Here is a 16,791-nt window from a genome sequence, read left to right as displayed (position 1 = left end):
CAGATTGGAGATTCCCATGACCTTCCCTCAAGTTAGATTCATTTGCTAGAATGGTTCACAGAACTCAGAGAAATATTTAACTTACACTTACCAGTTGGTTAGGGGATATGATAAAGGCTACAGATAAAAAGCCAAAATGAACAGATATTTAGTGCTAGGTCTAGGATTGTCCTGAGAGCAGGGACTTCTATTCCTGTGGAAATGGGGTACATTACCCTCTTGGTGAGGATATGATCCCTGTAGAAATGGGGTGCATCACCCTCTTGGTATGGATTGGTATGGAACACCAAGCAGGTGACGCACCCCATCCCCACAGGGATAGAAGAAGCTTCTGCTCTCAGAAATATTAAGTGAGAAGGGTAGAATACCAAGTTGTATGTCTAATATGATCCCAATTTTGTAATAATAATGATGATGGTATTTTAACATAAAATTATATTTAAAAATATATTCCATAGAAACAATTCCAAAAGAAAATACACAACTTGATAACAATTGTTATCTCTAAGTAGTGAAATAATGAATTATTTCTTCATTTTTTTGTGTGTGTATTTTCAGTAGGAAACATATTACATTTTTAATTTAAAATATTTAACTAATTTCTTCCTAAGAGTGACTCAATATGTAAATGCCCATGAATACTTTACTTTATTTAATAATTTATATTCAGTAAATGAACAGCAGAGGGCATGAGAGAATTTTCAGAAAAATGTAACCTAAACAAGGATTACGGAATTGAGCTTCAAGTGAGGGAAGCCCTAGGAATTTGCTAACTTTCTTAATTATAAACTTTAAAGATAAATGTATCTTATGACTTTTTTGAAATATTAATAAACTCAATAATCCGAACTACTACCTAACGGTACTAAGAAGTATTTAATGAATAGGTAGATAGTCCCCATTTGAAATTTGCATGTTATTTGTATCCATGCAGACATGTACAGGAAAACCTTTGTTACTTAATGTAGTCAATTTTTCCCACTTTAAATACCTTTAAAAGTTACCTAGGTTACAAATATCTCAGGAAGATTCTTGAGGTAGAGGGATGTAGTACTTTATACATTAAAGCAATATGTATTTGTGTGTGTGTGTGTGTGTGTGTGTGTGTAAAATAGTATTTATTGCACCCTGGCCAAGTGGTTCAGTTAGTTGGAATGTCACTCATATACCAAAAGATAGTCAATTCACAGTCAGGGCACACACCTAGGTTTCAGGTTTGATCCTTGGTTGAGGCAACCAATGAATGTTTCTCTCTGTCTCTCACTCTCCCCCCCCCCCCCCACACCCCTTCTTCTCTTTCTTAAAAAAAAAATCAATAAAATAAAAAATCATCCAGTGATGATTTTTTTGAAAGATAGTATTTATTGCAACCACAGTGTTGCAATAAATTTAAAAGCTTCCTTCAGACTAGAGTTCTTGTAGTGCTAATGTTTCATTCAATTTCTACAAGGTAGCAATAGTGTTTCAACCAATCACAGTAATAACATTGATATATCCTTCAAGTAGAAATTGCATATATTCTACATATGTTGAGGCTATGTTGTTAGATATGTATAGATTCATAATTATTATTGTTTCCTGATAACATTTTTTGTCATTAAATAATGACCTTCTTTATCTCTAGTATTGTGTTCTGTCTTGATGTATATTATCATCTAATAATACTCTCATTCCTTTATTTCAAACCTGTGACATTACATTTGGAACTTGTCCCCTATAAACAGAATAAAGCTTGATATTTTAAAGTCAATTTGAGAATCTGTCTCAGCAGGTAAATTTAATCCATTTACATTTTTGTAATTAATTTTACATTTATTTTCAGACAACATGATCATATAAGGAGAAAATTCTAAGGAATATTATACAAGCTACTGAATTAATAAAACGGTTTCACAATGTTACAAGATACAAGGTCAATAACAAAAGTCAACTTTATTTTGAAGGACTTATAATGGTATTTGGAAATTGAAATTTAAAAACAATACCATTTACAATAACATATTAAATGTGAATACACAGGGATAAATTGAATAAAATATATATAAGACCCGTTTTCTGAAAATCGTAAAACATTGCTGACAGAAATTGAAGAAGACCTAAGTTAGTGGGGAGAAATACCCTATGCAAGGAAAATAAGACTCAATATTAAGATGGCATGGCACCCCACACTGATATATTAATTCATTGCTCAGTCGAAATTCTAACAGGAGCCCAATAGAGACACAGGGCCAAAATAAAAAATTTCATTTGCAGTCACTCACGCTGGGCTCTGGCGGTGGGAGGGCAAAGTGGACTAGAGTCACATGAAGAGACACTGGGGTGCGTGGCTCTGGGGATAGAGCTGAAGGGACAGCTGCCAAGATTCCAATGCTGAGTCCCTCTCCCACACCACAGACACTATCTCTTTGGATGGAGCACTCCCCTCCTTATGGCATCAGCCTGGGGGAACAAAATAGCCCCACTCTCTGGACTCTCTGTCACCCCACCCTGTGGAGCTTGTGCTCTTTTGAAGAATTAGCTGCCTGTGCCAGGATGTAGATGTCCAGGCAGACTCAGGGGTGTCAGTGACTGAGTTGTGTGGCTTTGGGACAGGGGCCATTACTGCCATTTTCCCTTGACCCTGACTTGCGCCACCCCTTCACTGGAGCTATGCTAGCCCTACTTAACAGGGTCCCGGCAGCCCCATCCTACTGATTCCTAGTGGCTCTGCCCTGACAAGGTCTGGGCAGAATCCAAGACAGGCTGAGCTGTGTGGCTCTGGAGCGAGGGCCACTCCCCCACCCCCCCACTCCCACCCCCACCCCCACCCCCACCCTCGCCCCCACACACACACCCCTGGCCCGCCTTTCTCCAAGTCCCAGTTGGGAAAGGAGGCACATGATCCCTCTGATGTTCTTGTATATCCCAGTTCCACTCTTTCACTTTCTGAGCCTGGTCCTGGGTGGACAGGTAACCTCAGGGCTCATGTCAACTTGTTTTCTCACCAATTCTCCTGGTTCTCCAACTCAGAGAAAGGTGTTTTTTTTACTTATTTTTATTTATTGTTTCATCTTCCAGTGTAAAATGGGTAGATTGGCTTGGTAAATATTCTTGTAACCTTATCATTAATGTAAGAATCTTTGCCTTTAGAGCAGCGGTTCTCAACCTGTGGGTCGCAACCCCTTTGGCGGTCGAACGACCCTTTCACAGGGGTCGCCTAAGACCATCCTGCATATCAGATATTTACATGACGATTCATAACAGTAGCAACATTACAGTTATGAAGTGGCAACGAAAATAATTTTATGGTTGGGTCACAACATGAGGAACTGTATTTAAAGGGCCAGAAGGGTGAGAACCACTGCTTTAGAGGAAGGAAAGAAATTGAGTAAGGGAAGCTGCCCAGGCGGAGGAAGACGAAGGTGGAGATCTGCCTAGGGCCAGGGGAAGCCTGAGAACAGGAAATGCTTATGCAATGAGTAGAGAAGACTGAAATTTCCAGACATGAGAGAGGGGAACTTTGGCTGCTTTAATTCATTATCTGAAGCTGGCTCTGCCCATCCTTGGATTTGACACATGTTATTTTAAGTACTTTAAAAAATACTGTGTTTCTTCCTTTCTCCCTCTCCAGCACCGGGTGTCCTAGAGTCTTTCTTATCCTAGATTTATTCATCTCACAGTGGGATTTGAAGATTGAGTTTACCAGAACTCTCACACCAAATCCTAAGGAGTGCTCTGGGACAAATTCCTGATGCAGAGAACTCGGGTCACCTTTTCCAGATTCCCAAACTGACCTCTACTTCTTTGTTCCCTATCAAAATAAGGAATTTTAGGCATATTATATGTGAAAGCAAGAGAACTGGGCAGTGTTGTTAGGGAGCTAACATTTATTGAGGACCACGGGCTGGGCTCTGGCTGGAGACTTCACATGCATTGTCCCACTTAATCTTCACAACTTTTCAATCATCTTGTATTTAAGGAAACAGCCACTTTGAGGTTGTATATCTTGCCCAAAGTCACACAGGAAAGAGAGGAATGAAATTCAAGCCTGAATTGATGAACTTCAAAATAGTTATTTCATTTATCTCACACTCTCATCCTAGTAGACTAAGTTAAAACTTCTAATAACGGTCTTAGATGAAGTAATATGAGAAGAAGGAGGAAGAGGAGAGGGAGGGAAGGAAAGAGGGAATGTGGGCTGTTGCAGATTAAAGCAGTGATAACCCATATTTCATGAAAATTCTTTGCTAAGAAAACAAACCCATCTAGACGCACAGTTTTTACTAACTAGGGTATGAAAGAGTAGCTTTGCAAGGCTCTATGTATCCTAATTAGGTAGGATACATAGTCTATTACGGAAATTTTATAAATGTGCTTTCTAGTATAATTTTTTAAAGATTCAAGCAAAGACAGTGGAATTTGAAAAACAGGCACATTTTTGTAGCAGCGGTAAGGAATAGTCTGCCATGTGAGGATTCTAGATTACATGCAAACATGATGTAGAATCTCTCCTTTATAGACCTCTGGGAGACTCTCAGCTTCAGAGCTGCTTGGGCATTCCAAGCCTCCCACAGGATTTGGAACTCAATTTCTGCTCACTCCTGAGTTATTTGGAAACTATTAAGGGAAGTGATAGGGCCTCTTATGCCCCCTTTGAATTTCTGAAGCCTGCATAGACTTGCAGAATGACTATTAAGTTATTGCAGATATGAAACCAGTGTTTCTTGCCACAGTTTTGCGAAGGCTTTCCTTTGTTTGTAACTATAGCAACAAGTTCTTGTAGCCCATTGTTTTTGCACAGCTCAGTCTTATCACCTCATGTACTGCCTAATTACTGCTCTACAATAATTACTTTGTCTTTAATTGGTTTACACAGTGTTGACCTGCTCTTTGCTAAAAGGGTCCTAGTTTTATATCTTTGCGGAGTCAGAAGTTAAATGCCATCAGCCTACCTGTATTCCTGACTCTGCTTTCCATGACTGGAGACCAAGAGGAAAGGGCTTTGCTAAGGCCGTGGTAAGAGTCCTGTTCAGTGTGCTAGAAAAGGGTGAGGAATTTGGAGCCAGTGGATGTGAGTTTGAGTAAATACTGCCATTTATAGTCGTGAGATCTTGGGCACATTATTTATATTCTCTGACCTTCAATTTTCTCCTCTATAAAATCAACATAATTAATTCTTCTGGGACATGGTGTTGTAAGGATTGAGTGAAATAATGTGAGGAAAAGCGTTGTTTGAACTGTGAAGAGCTATGCAAATGTTGTTATCAGGTGCAGGGGTGAGTGACCACTAGACAGGAGTTTCTGCATGCTAATCAGGAGGATATGTTAAAGACAAAAATCGTGTCTGTTTCTATGATAGTTCTTTCATATGGACAGTGTTCCCCATCATGACCCTGTATGTTACACCCACTCAAAAATGAATAATATAGAGCCCCTTTGGGCTGTGTAGATTTCTGAGAAGAAAGAGGGGAAAATACAAGAAGGTCTATGTTTGGGGTGGGGTGAGAGTAGGCAAAGGGTTGCAGAGGGAGGGAGACATGAGTTGAGAAGAGGCCTAACTCTTTCAGCATCCTTTCATCCCAGACAGGGAGCTATTACTTCATCTAAGACTGATTAGAGTTCTCCATGATCATGGGCAATTATATAATTTAATTGTCCAATACTGTGAACATTTACTTTAAAGCATAGATATGGAGCTTACTTGCAAGAGTTTTGTTTTCTTTAATGGGTATGTATATATTTTTAATTAAAGGTAGTCCAAACCACATGGTTACTTTGACACTTCAATTATGAGGCAAATTTATTTGCACATATTTACTGCAATAGTTTTATTTTTTTTTCTGTGCCAGAATGGTTTTTTTGTGGGGATTTTTTTTTTTTGAGAGGGGTTTTTCTTTCTTTTTTCTTTTTTTAAACAGAAGGAAGTTGTGGTTTGATTTGTTGAGTCTTTGAATCACAAAGTTTTCTAGCTACCTTCTTTTTTCCTAAATATTTTTTTTTTCAATTACAGTTGACATTCAGTATTATATTACCTTTAGGTGTACAGCATAGTGGTTAGACATTTATGTAGCTTACAAAGTGATCCCCCTCTAAGTCTTGCACCCACTTAACCCCACGTACGATATAGTTATTAAAATATTATTGACTATCTCTTCTAATCTGTACTTTATATCCTGGTGGCTGTTTTGTAACTGCTAGTTTATACTTCTTAATCCCTTCACCTTTTTCATCCAGGTCTCTAACCCCCTTCCCATCTGGCAACAATCAGTTTGTTCTATCTATCTGTGAGTTTGTTTCTGTCTTATTTGTTCATTTGTTTTTTAGATTCTGCATATAAGTGAAATCACATGGTATTTGTCTTTATCTGTCCAATCTATTTCACTTAGCACAATATCCTCTTGGTCCAACCATGTTGTCACAAATGGTGATACTCTATTCTTTTTATGGCTGAGTAATATTCCTTTGCATATATGTACCACTTCTTTATCCATTTATCTTTTTTTTTTTTTAAATATATTTTATTGATTTTTTACAGAGAGGAAGGGAGAGGAATAGAGAGTTAGAAACATCGATGAAAGAGGAACATCGATCAGCTGCCTCTTGCACACCCCCCACTGGGGATGTGCCCGCAACCAAGGCACATGCCCTTGACCGGAATCGAACCCGGGACCCTCCAGTCCACAGGCCGACGCTCTATCCACTGAGCCAAACCGGTTTCGGCTATCCATTTATCTTTTGATGGGAGCATTTAATCCATTTACATTTAAAGTAATTATTAATAGGTATGTAGACATTGCCATTTTATTAATTGTTTTTTGCTTGTTTATGTAGTTCTCCATTCCTTTTTTATTCTCTTGCTCTCTTATATGTTGATGACTTTCCCTAGTGTTGTGTTTAGGTTCCTTTCTCTTCATTTTTTTTTATATCACTTGTAGATTTTCAGTTTGTGCTTCACATATACCAAGTTATGTTTATAGCAGTCTATTTTAAGTTGAGGGTCACTTAAATTTAAACACATTCTACAATCACTACCATTTTTACTCACCCCCCCCCCACACACACACATTTATGTTTTTTGTCATTACTTTTTACTTTTGTGTGTGTGTATCCCTTAATTTACTATTGGAATTAACATGATCTTCCTACTTTTGCCTTTTAACCTTTGTAATAGTCTTAGTGTTGGTTGATTTACTCACTGCTTTTATTATGTTTGCATTTGTCAATGAGAATTTCTTTGAAATATTTTCTTATTCATATTTTTTATTTTTCCCTTTCTTCTTAAAGAAGTGCCTTTAATATTTCTTGTGATACTAGTTTGGTGGTGATGAACTCCTTTAGCTTTTTCTTGTCTGGGAAACGCTTTACTTTTCTCCTTTAATTTTAAACGATAGCCTTGCTGGGTAGAGTAATCTTGGTTATATAGGTCCTTGCTTTTCATCACTTTGAATATTTTTGTGCCAATCCCTCTGGCCTACAAAGTTTCTGGTAAGGAATAAGCTGATAGTCTTATGGGAGCTCCCTTGTAAATAACTGCTTTTCTCATGCTGTTTATAAAATTCTTTTTGTCTTTAATCTTTGGCATTTTAGTTATGATGTGTCTTGGTGTGGGCCTCTTTGGGTTCATCTTATTTGGGACTCTCTGAGCTTCCTGGATTTGTATAACTATTTCCTTCACCAAGTTAGGGAAGTATTCAGCTATTATTTCTTCAAATAGGTTCTCAATCCCTTGCTCTATTCTCTTTCTGCTACCCCTGTGCTGCAAGTGTTGTTACACTTGCTGTTGTCCCAGAGATCCACACTATCCTCATTTTTTTGGATTTTTTTCTTTTTCCTGTTTCTGTTGAGTGTTTTCCACTTTCTTGTCTACCAAATCACCTATTTGATCCTCTGCTTCATCTCATCAACTACTGAGCCTATCTAATGTGTTCTTCATTTCAGTTATTGTATTCATTTCTGACTGGTTCTTTTCTGTGATTTCTATCTCCTTTTTTATTTTTTTCTATCTCTTTGTTGAAGTTCTCACTGATATTATCTATGCTTCCCTTAAGTTCATTGCGTGTCATTACAACCAGTGTTTTAAACTGCATCTGGTAAATTGTTTGCCTCAATTTTGTTTAGTTTTTTGTTGTTGTTGTTGTTGTTGTTGTTTTTTAGTTTTATCCTGTTCTTTCATTTGGAATATGTTTCTTCGTTTCAACCCTTTGGCCGCCTCCTTGTGTTTGTTTCTATGTATTAGATCTGCTACTTCTCCCAGTCTTGTCAGAGTGGAATTATGTAGTAAGTCCTGTGGGGCCCAGTGGCTCAATCTCCATGTTCACTTGAGCCAGATGCTCCAGGGGTGTCCCCTTGTGTGGATTGTGTGTGCTCTGCTATTGATTGCTGTTGCCATATCAGGCTAATTGACTGTGAGGGCTGTCTGTGACTACAGTAGGCAAGCTGTTCTGTGGGAGCTGACCCCATGGAGCAGGATTTGCTTTAGTGGGGCTCTGGTGCCTGCTGAGTTGGGTGTGTCATTTGTGGTCCTAATTGGGTCGTGCTCTGGTATGGTTTGAAGCCATCCTCCAGATGTGTTGGACTGGGGCTGCTTGGGAGGGGCTCTAGCGCAGGCCAAGCTCAGCCTCTGCTCATGTCTGGCCTGCGGCCATCTGTAGGAGCAAGCTACAAAGTGATCTTCGGTTGGTAGCTGATTATGCTGGGTTTAGCGGCATCTGGGAGTGGTTATGCTGAGAACCAAGTCTGGCTGCCACTAGTGCCAGGCTCAGGATGCTTAGCAAAGAGGTACAGGGCACACTGAGGCCAGCCACTGCTCATTCGGGGCTTGTGGACCTTGGAGAGATTTTAGGAAGGTGGGGGAAAGTTTCACCAAAAGAACAGTGGCATCTGCGAGCACTTTAATTCTTCCAGCCCTTACCTGAAAGCCAGACAATTCTATTCCTTCCCATATGCCCCTGCTGTCCATTTGCTGGAGCTTAGTGGGAGTGTTTGTGAGTGAGTCTGTGTGTGGGCACTTTAAGAGGATTCCTGGGTCTCCAGCAGCCCTCTGTCTCACCCAGTCAGAATCCCAACTGATTTTCATAGCCAGATGTTGTGGGAAATCCTCTTCCTGGCACTGGTAGTCCGGGCTGGGGAGCGTCATGTGGAACTGGAACCACTCACTCCTCTTGGGGGACCTCCACAGCTGAGATATCCCTTCCTATTCTGAACCACTACACGCAGTCTGGGGCCATCTCCTTCTGTGTCTCCACCCCTCCTACCAGTCTCAATGTGGCTTCTTATATCCTTAGTTATACAAGTTTTGTTCCAATAGTTTTCAGGTGGTTCTTTGGGATGGTTGTTCTATAATTTAGTTGTAATTTTGAGGCGGTCATGGGAGGAGGTGAGCACAACATTTATCTACTTTGTCATCTTGAGCAGAAATCTCAACTCCGGATATTTTAAAACATGACCTGAAACTGTATTTATTTATGCTTTTAAAAAAAATGCTTCAAGTCTAATCTTATCTAGATATAGTAATAATGGGTATTACATAATAGGACATAGAATACAAGATCTAGACAGGAATAAGTGCAATAATTATATATGTGACATTTAGAACTGCCAAGTTGATATTATCTGATGATTTTTGTTGTTGTTGGATTAAGTGGATCTGAGGTCACTATAGTCTGTGTATCTAATTGGCTACCCAATATTGTAAACCTCTCATACCATGGACCAGAGGCCTTTCAGAAAAGGCCTTTAATGTATATTTTAACATTATGTCCAAAAATGAATATATGTGTGTGTGTGTGTGTGTGTGTGTGTATGTATATATATTCACAGATATACAGTGACAGGATTGAGAGGAACTTGTCACACAAATTTAAATATACCACAATTTTTGTAGCCCTCTTTTGATCTATCTATGTTGTTTTTTTAATCATCACCTGAGGATATGTTTTTATTGATTTCAGAGAGAGAGAAAATCGATGTGAGAGAGAAACATCAATCAGTTGCCTCCCGCATGCCCAGACCAGGGATTGAACCCACAATCAAGTAAGTATGAATGAAACCTACAACCTTTTTTCATATATGGGACAATGCTGCAACCAACTGAGCCACCTGGCCAGGGCAACATATCTAAGCTTTTTAAATAAAAATAGGGAACTGAAACAACAACAAAATACCAGTGTCCCAGACTTCCCCCTTCCTCCAACAGGTCTGGCTTTGAATGACATAGAAACAGTCATATAACCAACCTATAGCAATGGGCAGCTGGGAAAAGGAGAATGTGATCGTGTTTCCAGGGCAGTTAGAAGAGCTAAATTATGAGAAAGAATGCTCAGGTTCTATGTGAGACTAGTCAGGTTCGTGTTTGACTTTACATTATCTCCTCCTTTTCTAAAATGAGCAAAACTTGTGCTTGTTTCGTGACAAGTCATATCGAAAGATAGAGTGGTTTCCTGCTACATCTTTCTTGAAGCAAGCATTGCCATTTTACCTTGAAAAGGCCACATCATTTGTGTACCCTGCCCCATGCCCTGATGATGGGTATTTGGGTCTTACATGTGCTCCTTGCAACTATCAAGAAAAATTTCCTTAAGAGTTCAAAATCAAAACAAAATGATGAGTCTCCTCTTCAGATTTAGAGAAGAGGAAGTAGTGGTGTATTTTACAAAACAAGTCATACCCTGCAATGTTCATTGCTTAATATTTCTTTGTGAAGCTTCCTATTTGGCTTTACAGTGGTTTTTAACCTCAAGATGGAGTTTGCGTAATAGAGAGTTCAATGTTCTTCTGTAATAGATTAAAGCTTTGTTTTACCTTCCTTTCTCCTCCACTGGCCTTTTGCTTTTCTCTGTCAATGCTCAGTACATGCACTCTTCCTTTTAGAAAGCCTCATAGAACCATATCCTCTCTTCTTTGAACTCCCATAGCACAGACAGACTACCTTTCCTTGGACTCTCATCATCTAACCTTCTTATCAGGGCTGCTTCCACTGTAGAACTTGCTATGCAAATGGTACCCACTGGAGGTGTGCAGTACACGGCAACCCTACTTCTCTGGTCCAAGCTTTTATAGAACCTATTTCAGTTATATACATTTATTCCCCAAAAATGTATACACACACTTAGAATAAGTATAAAGGCAGTGTTTATTAAAAGACATTTCATTTTTAAAATTGAACTATCAGCTGTTAAAGTGTGTATACACCATATATATGTGTGTGTGTATATATATATATATATATGTATATATATATATATATATACATACATATTTTTGTGATTCCTTGATTAATTTCTGTCTTGCCCACCAGTCTGTGAGCCCCCTTGAGGTCAGGGACCTTGTCTGGTTTTGCTCACCACTGAATCTGTCTCCTACCCATAGTGCAGTGGCTGATACACAGCTTCTAAATTGTCCTCTTGCCTCCAAATTCATATCCTTTCCAATCCATTCTTCTCACTGTCACCAACATCTTTACAAACTCAGATAACTCCTTTCTAAAAAAAAAATGTATTGCTTCCAATACCTATAGATTAAAATCTAAATTCCAGGCTACAAGCAAAACCTAGGTGTAGGTTTTTAAGCCTTGTCTACCTTTCCGAAAATGTTGCTTTTTATTCAGGCTTATTTTACACTAGAGGCCCAGTGTACAAATTCGTGCACCGATGGAGCTGGCCGGGGGGAGGGGCCGTGGGCAGTTGGTGGACCGACCCCACCCCCTGGTCAAACTCCCTTTCAAATTCCCAGTCGAGGGGACAATTTGCATCTTAGCTTTTTATTATATAAAATTACCTTGTCTGAAACAGAGCTATTTATTTCCCTACCTTGTTTCCTCTTTAGATTGTAAATCAATTGCATCTTTGTAAACTCTCGGTCCTCATAAAATTCAATTAATAGTTTAATTGGCTTATTATGGAGCTATCTCTAGAATTACCATACTTGATAGCTATGTAGTTCTTCCTACACAAATTTAAGATGTTTTATAAATATTCTCTTGTTTATATCACAGTAGACTAAGAATATATTTTATTCTATTGTTTCATTTACAGCTGTCAATCGTATTGCCTACAGCATGGTAATAGTAATACAATGGGCTTTGCAATCCTCTATTAGTGAAACCTTGAATATTTGTTTTATCTATTAAACTTTGGTATCTACTTCAGCCCTTTCATCCTATATTTAATTAGATTAATTAGTGTTTTAGGTTTTAACCAATTATACTTTATATTTGCCTCTATTGTATTTCTTTTCTAAGGGTTAGTTTGATAATGTCTATCAGAACTCGGTCATAGTGTCTTTTAGTTGCTTCCCTATGTAAAATAAAAGTTTTACCTGTTTTAAAATATTTAGAATATTTTGAGATAATAGAAAATTAAAATTCCAGCAGAATGAGGATTTGCACAAATTCAATGTAATATCTGCCTTTTGTTGCCTAGGTAAGTTGTATCGTATTTTAAGGTGCAGTGATTTAAGAAGGTTACCTTAACTTCAGTTTTCAAAGTTAATGCCATCTTGATTCCAAAGATTCTAAGAGCCTTTTAAAAATATTTAAAAATAAATAGATGAACTATACTTTGCAAAACTATAATAGCAGAAAACTGGAAACATTCCATATGGTTATAAATTGGGAGTTGTTTAAATAACTTGTGGTGCATCTATGCAAAGGAGTGCTATGCAGGTGTGAAATAGAATAAGGACTATCTCTGTATATTATTATGGAGTTCTTCAGGATATATTATATCTATGTACCTAGGTTTTGCTTAAAAATAATGAGAGTAGAGAGGAGAAGTAGAAGGGTTTAGATAAAACAAAATTTGCTTATGAATTGTTATTTGTTGAAGCTGGTTGATGAGTACATGAGGATTCATTATACTATTCTGCAGCTTTTGTTTATATTTGAAACATTTCTTAAAGGAAAAGCTAAAAAATAACAGGCACGGTCTAACATTCTGAAGGAAATATATTTCTGGGATAGTCATTATGTAATTGAATATACAGATTTTAGCATATTAAACACAAACAAATCTAGATATATAATCAGTTTTCCTCTCCCTGAAGATTTAGACAATAAACTGTAATTACTTACCAAATGTAAAGTGTTGTGTTACCTTAATAATAATAAGTTCTTTTTAAAAACTGCTTTATGTCATTGAAAAAAATATATGTGTGTTAAAAGAGGGAAAGTCCAAGTGATATCAATATCTATTAATATCACATTAAGACAATCTGACATTTAGTGCCTTCTGATAGAAGTATGTGCTGCCACCTATGATGTATTTTTGTAGTGGGCAGAGGAAAACAAGTGCATGTATAAGTTATAGCTATGGCAGAAAATCAGAAATAGAGAATGGAAGCTAGCAGTCCAGAGGCATTATCACATTTAATCTGCACATGTCAGTGATTTTCAACTGGTGTGTCACAAGAATTTTTAAAATATGCAGTATTTGACTATTTAGTCAGGGACACTGACCTCTCTTCCCTTAAATAGTCAAATTTTAAAAAATGGCAACAGTCAACATAACAATAGCCATCTGGTGTGAATGAATCAAAAGTATACCTTTTTTGTTGTTTGTTAGATCGGCAAAAAATATAATATACTTTCTGGTGTGCCTCAGAATTTTAGTAATTAGTTTATGTGTGCCAAAGATGAAAAAGGTTGAAAATCACTGGCATATATTCTTTATGAAGCAGAAAAATTAGTTACTGTTACTCCCATTTTAGAAAGAAAGAAAGAAAGAAAGAAAGAAAGAGCCATAATGAATAAATGACATGCCTGTGGCCACTTGGTAAATAAAGGAACCAGAGCCTACTTGCATTCTCAATTCATATTAGAAAATATGCTTTCCATATTAAAAGAATGGAGATTCCTATGACCACGGAGCAGCTAATCTGATAAGATGGACATGAGAGATGATATGTGTTCAACAGAAGATCCAGACCTTAAAGTTACGACAGTTGGTTAAATATATGGTAACAGATGGAGACTCCTAGGCTTTGGATGGTGAGCACGCAATGCAATATACAGATGATATAGTATTGTACACTTGAAACTTACATAATGCTATTCCAATGTCAGCCCCCAAATTTAATTTTTTTAAAAGAAAAATTCTGACAGTTGGAATTATCTTCTTTAGCAAGAGAAGAGTATAGGTATACTCTCCTTTTGCATGTAAAGTCATATATTTCAGAGATGAAAAGAACAGATGATTAACTTGACATTCTCTTATGCAATGGAGGCCTCTTATCAGCTCTCTTGGAAGGACAGCCATCCCAATGCCACCAAAGTGGGCCAATAAAGACCTTGCAGGCCAAGACAGGGGTCCTTTTAGAATCTGCTCTGAGTCCACTTAAATACATGAGCAAATCAATGGCCAGTACACAGAGCTGACTTCATAGGTGTGTGACCTGTGCAGTCATATATGACCTGCTCTTAGAAGGGTCTTGCATTTACTTTCATGCTCTGGTGTTACTATCTTGATATTTGAATGATTTTATTGTTGAGCTTATGCTTTGTAAGTGAAGTCTGATAGGACAATTGAACATACACATGAGCAGCAGAGGTAGGCCAGGTGGCAGTGCACACAAGCATAGGCTCGAGCTGTGGCCATAGCAGGCAGTGTGGGTGCTGAGCATTTAGCCTGGTGGCCTGGTGTTCGGGTGCCTGCCTTAGGTAGTATAGGGCATCCCAGGGTGTTGGTTTTACTTTTCCATAAACTTTGTGTTGTATTTTAAGGACGAAGACTTATTTATTTACCCAATCAATGAATAGTAATTGAATGCCTACGACAATGCTCGGTAAACAAAATTAGGTTTCTGCCCTCATGAAGCTTACATTCTAGTTATATGTATTTTTTTCCAGTTGATGCAACAATAATCTACTTTTTAAAATTAGAATTATTGATTTGAGTGTAACAATGAAGAGTATCTTTATAACAAACAGGCTTTTATAATAACATGATTATAATAGCTAACTTTCCTGATTTATATAGTTCCATTGGAGAATAGCTTAAACCAGTTGAGTTTTGCTTGCTTTTATTATTTTCCATTAATTTTACTTTATAAGTGAAGACATCCCTAAATAGCTGAATATGAAATAATTTTGTTTTAGAATTGTGAAAATGGGAGACCGTACCACAGACACAGAACAAGAAAAGAAAAAGGAAAAAGAGAAAAAGGATGGAAATGTTCCTGTTCATACATTAGTGCCCACAATTAACATCCGAGATGAGCGGATTGTTGATTTATCTACAACTCCAGCTTTCATTTGTCTGCATGAGGTATATTTATTTCTTTTTATATATTACCATAGTAAGACCTGAATCATCTACCTCAAAGGTCAGAGGAAGCTAATATCATTATCAAAATAATATATTACAAATAACCTGTAGGAAATATGTACAGTTTGAAGTACTTTAGAATAATAAAATAGTTTCTACCTTCTCTTAAAGAGCTTGTCATATAATCCTGGAGTAATGCAGTAGTGTAGATTCTGATACTTTTATAACATAATAAATATTTGCATATATGCAGCCAGTTAAGTACATTGCAAAGGTTGGTAAATGAAGTAAAAGAGATTTATTTCATTATTGATATACTACATTTACTTCCATGAAATGAGGATAAAAGACCTATAATAATACAAAGAATACATGTTTACCTAACTAAGTGTAGTTACGGTAACAGAGTACTGAATCCTAATGTTTCCTTCAGCAGAGAAGCAAAAAGTGGAATATTCTATACTAGTGGCCCAGTGCATGATATTCTTGCACGGGGGGTGTCCCTCAGCCCGGTCTGCACCCTCTCCAATCTGGGACCCTTTGGGGGATGTCCAACTGCGGCAGTCAACATCCCTCTCACAATCGGGATTGCTGGTTCCTAACCGCTCACCTGTCTGCCTGCTTGATCGCCCCTAACCACTCTGCCTTCCAGCCTGCTCACCCCCAACTGCCCACCCTTGTCAGCCTGATTGCCCCCAACTGCCCCCCTGCCAGCCTGCTCGCCCCCAACTGCCCCCCTGCTGGCCTGCTCACCCCCAACTGCCCCCCACTGCTGACCTACTTGCCCCCAACTGTCCCCCTTGTCAGTCTGACCGCCCCTAACCGCCTCTGCCTCAGCCCCGCCACCATGGCTTTATCTGGAAGGTCTCCCAGAAGGTCTCCAGGTCTAATTAGCATATTACCCTTTTATTAGTATAGATAATAAAGAGCTAATATGCAAATGGTCGTCACACTGTAATGGCTCAGACACTCAACACTGGGGAGAGAAGAATGGGGACCAGCCAGGCACAAATGAGCTTGTGAGAGAGGAATGGGGACCAGCCAGGCTGCAGTCCAGGAGAGGGATAAGCTGCCCACCCCGCGGTCCTGGGTGCTAGCGCCTGTGTCTGCAGCCTGGGTGAAGCCAGCCCGGGTCCCGGGTGCCTGCGGCTGTCCAGAGAAGGAATCATGGGTCCCGGGTGCGGGGTGAGGCAGAGGCAGTTAGGGGCGATTAGGCTGGCAGGGGAGCAATTAGGGGCAATCAGGCAGGTAGGCAGAGGTGGTTAGGGGCGATCAGGCAGGCAGAGGAGTTAGGGGTGATCAGACAGGCAGGCAGGCAGGCGAGTGGTTAGAAACCAGCGGTCCCGGATTGTGAGAGGCAGTCAGACATCCCCTAGGGGTCCTGGATTGGAGAGGTTGCAGGCCGGGCTGATGGACCCCCCCCCCCCACCCTGTGCACAAATTTTGTGCACCGAGCCTCTAGTGATATATATTCTCATTGTCTGACTTTTAAAAAAAGGGATGAACATTTAGGAAATACCCAAACAGGAGGATTTTTAAAAAGATATTGACC

The 16,791-nt window shown here is 38.8% G+C and overlaps 1 protein-coding gene across 6 annotated transcripts in view; it reads left to right on the top strand.

The window, feature by feature from the left end:
• CCDC146 (coiled-coil domain containing 146) overlaps positions 1-16,791 on the top strand; it is a 113,790-nt gene that overhangs the window by 3,148 nt on the left and 93,851 nt on the right. For 2 of the 6 annotated variants that reach the window (XM_070424577.1, XM_070424578.1), the window contains exon 2: positions 15,071-15,239. In XM_070424577.1, the coding sequence (XP_070280678.1) occupies positions 15,081-15,239 (159 nt within the window). In that variant the 5' untranslated portion in view covers positions 15,071-15,080. Of the gene's footprint in view, positions 1-4,931; positions 4,996-6,694; positions 6,762-9,976; positions 10,012-15,070; positions 15,240-16,791 lie in introns of those variants that run through there. The other 4 variants (XM_070424579.1, XM_070424580.1, XM_070424575.1 and 1 more) reach the window with 4 other exon arrangements.

Source organism: Myotis yumanensis, unplaced genomic scaffold, assembly GCF_028538775.1.
Source record: "Myotis yumanensis isolate MYYU_CA2020_CCGP unplaced genomic scaffold, mMyoYum1.0.hap1 SCAF_9, whole genome shotgun sequence".
Classification (NCBI taxonomy): Eukaryota; Metazoa; Chordata; class Mammalia; order Chiroptera; family Vespertilionidae; genus Myotis; species Myotis yumanensis.
The sequence above is the reverse complement of the archived record's forward strand: the minus strand, read 5'-3'. Positions and strand labels throughout refer to the sequence as shown.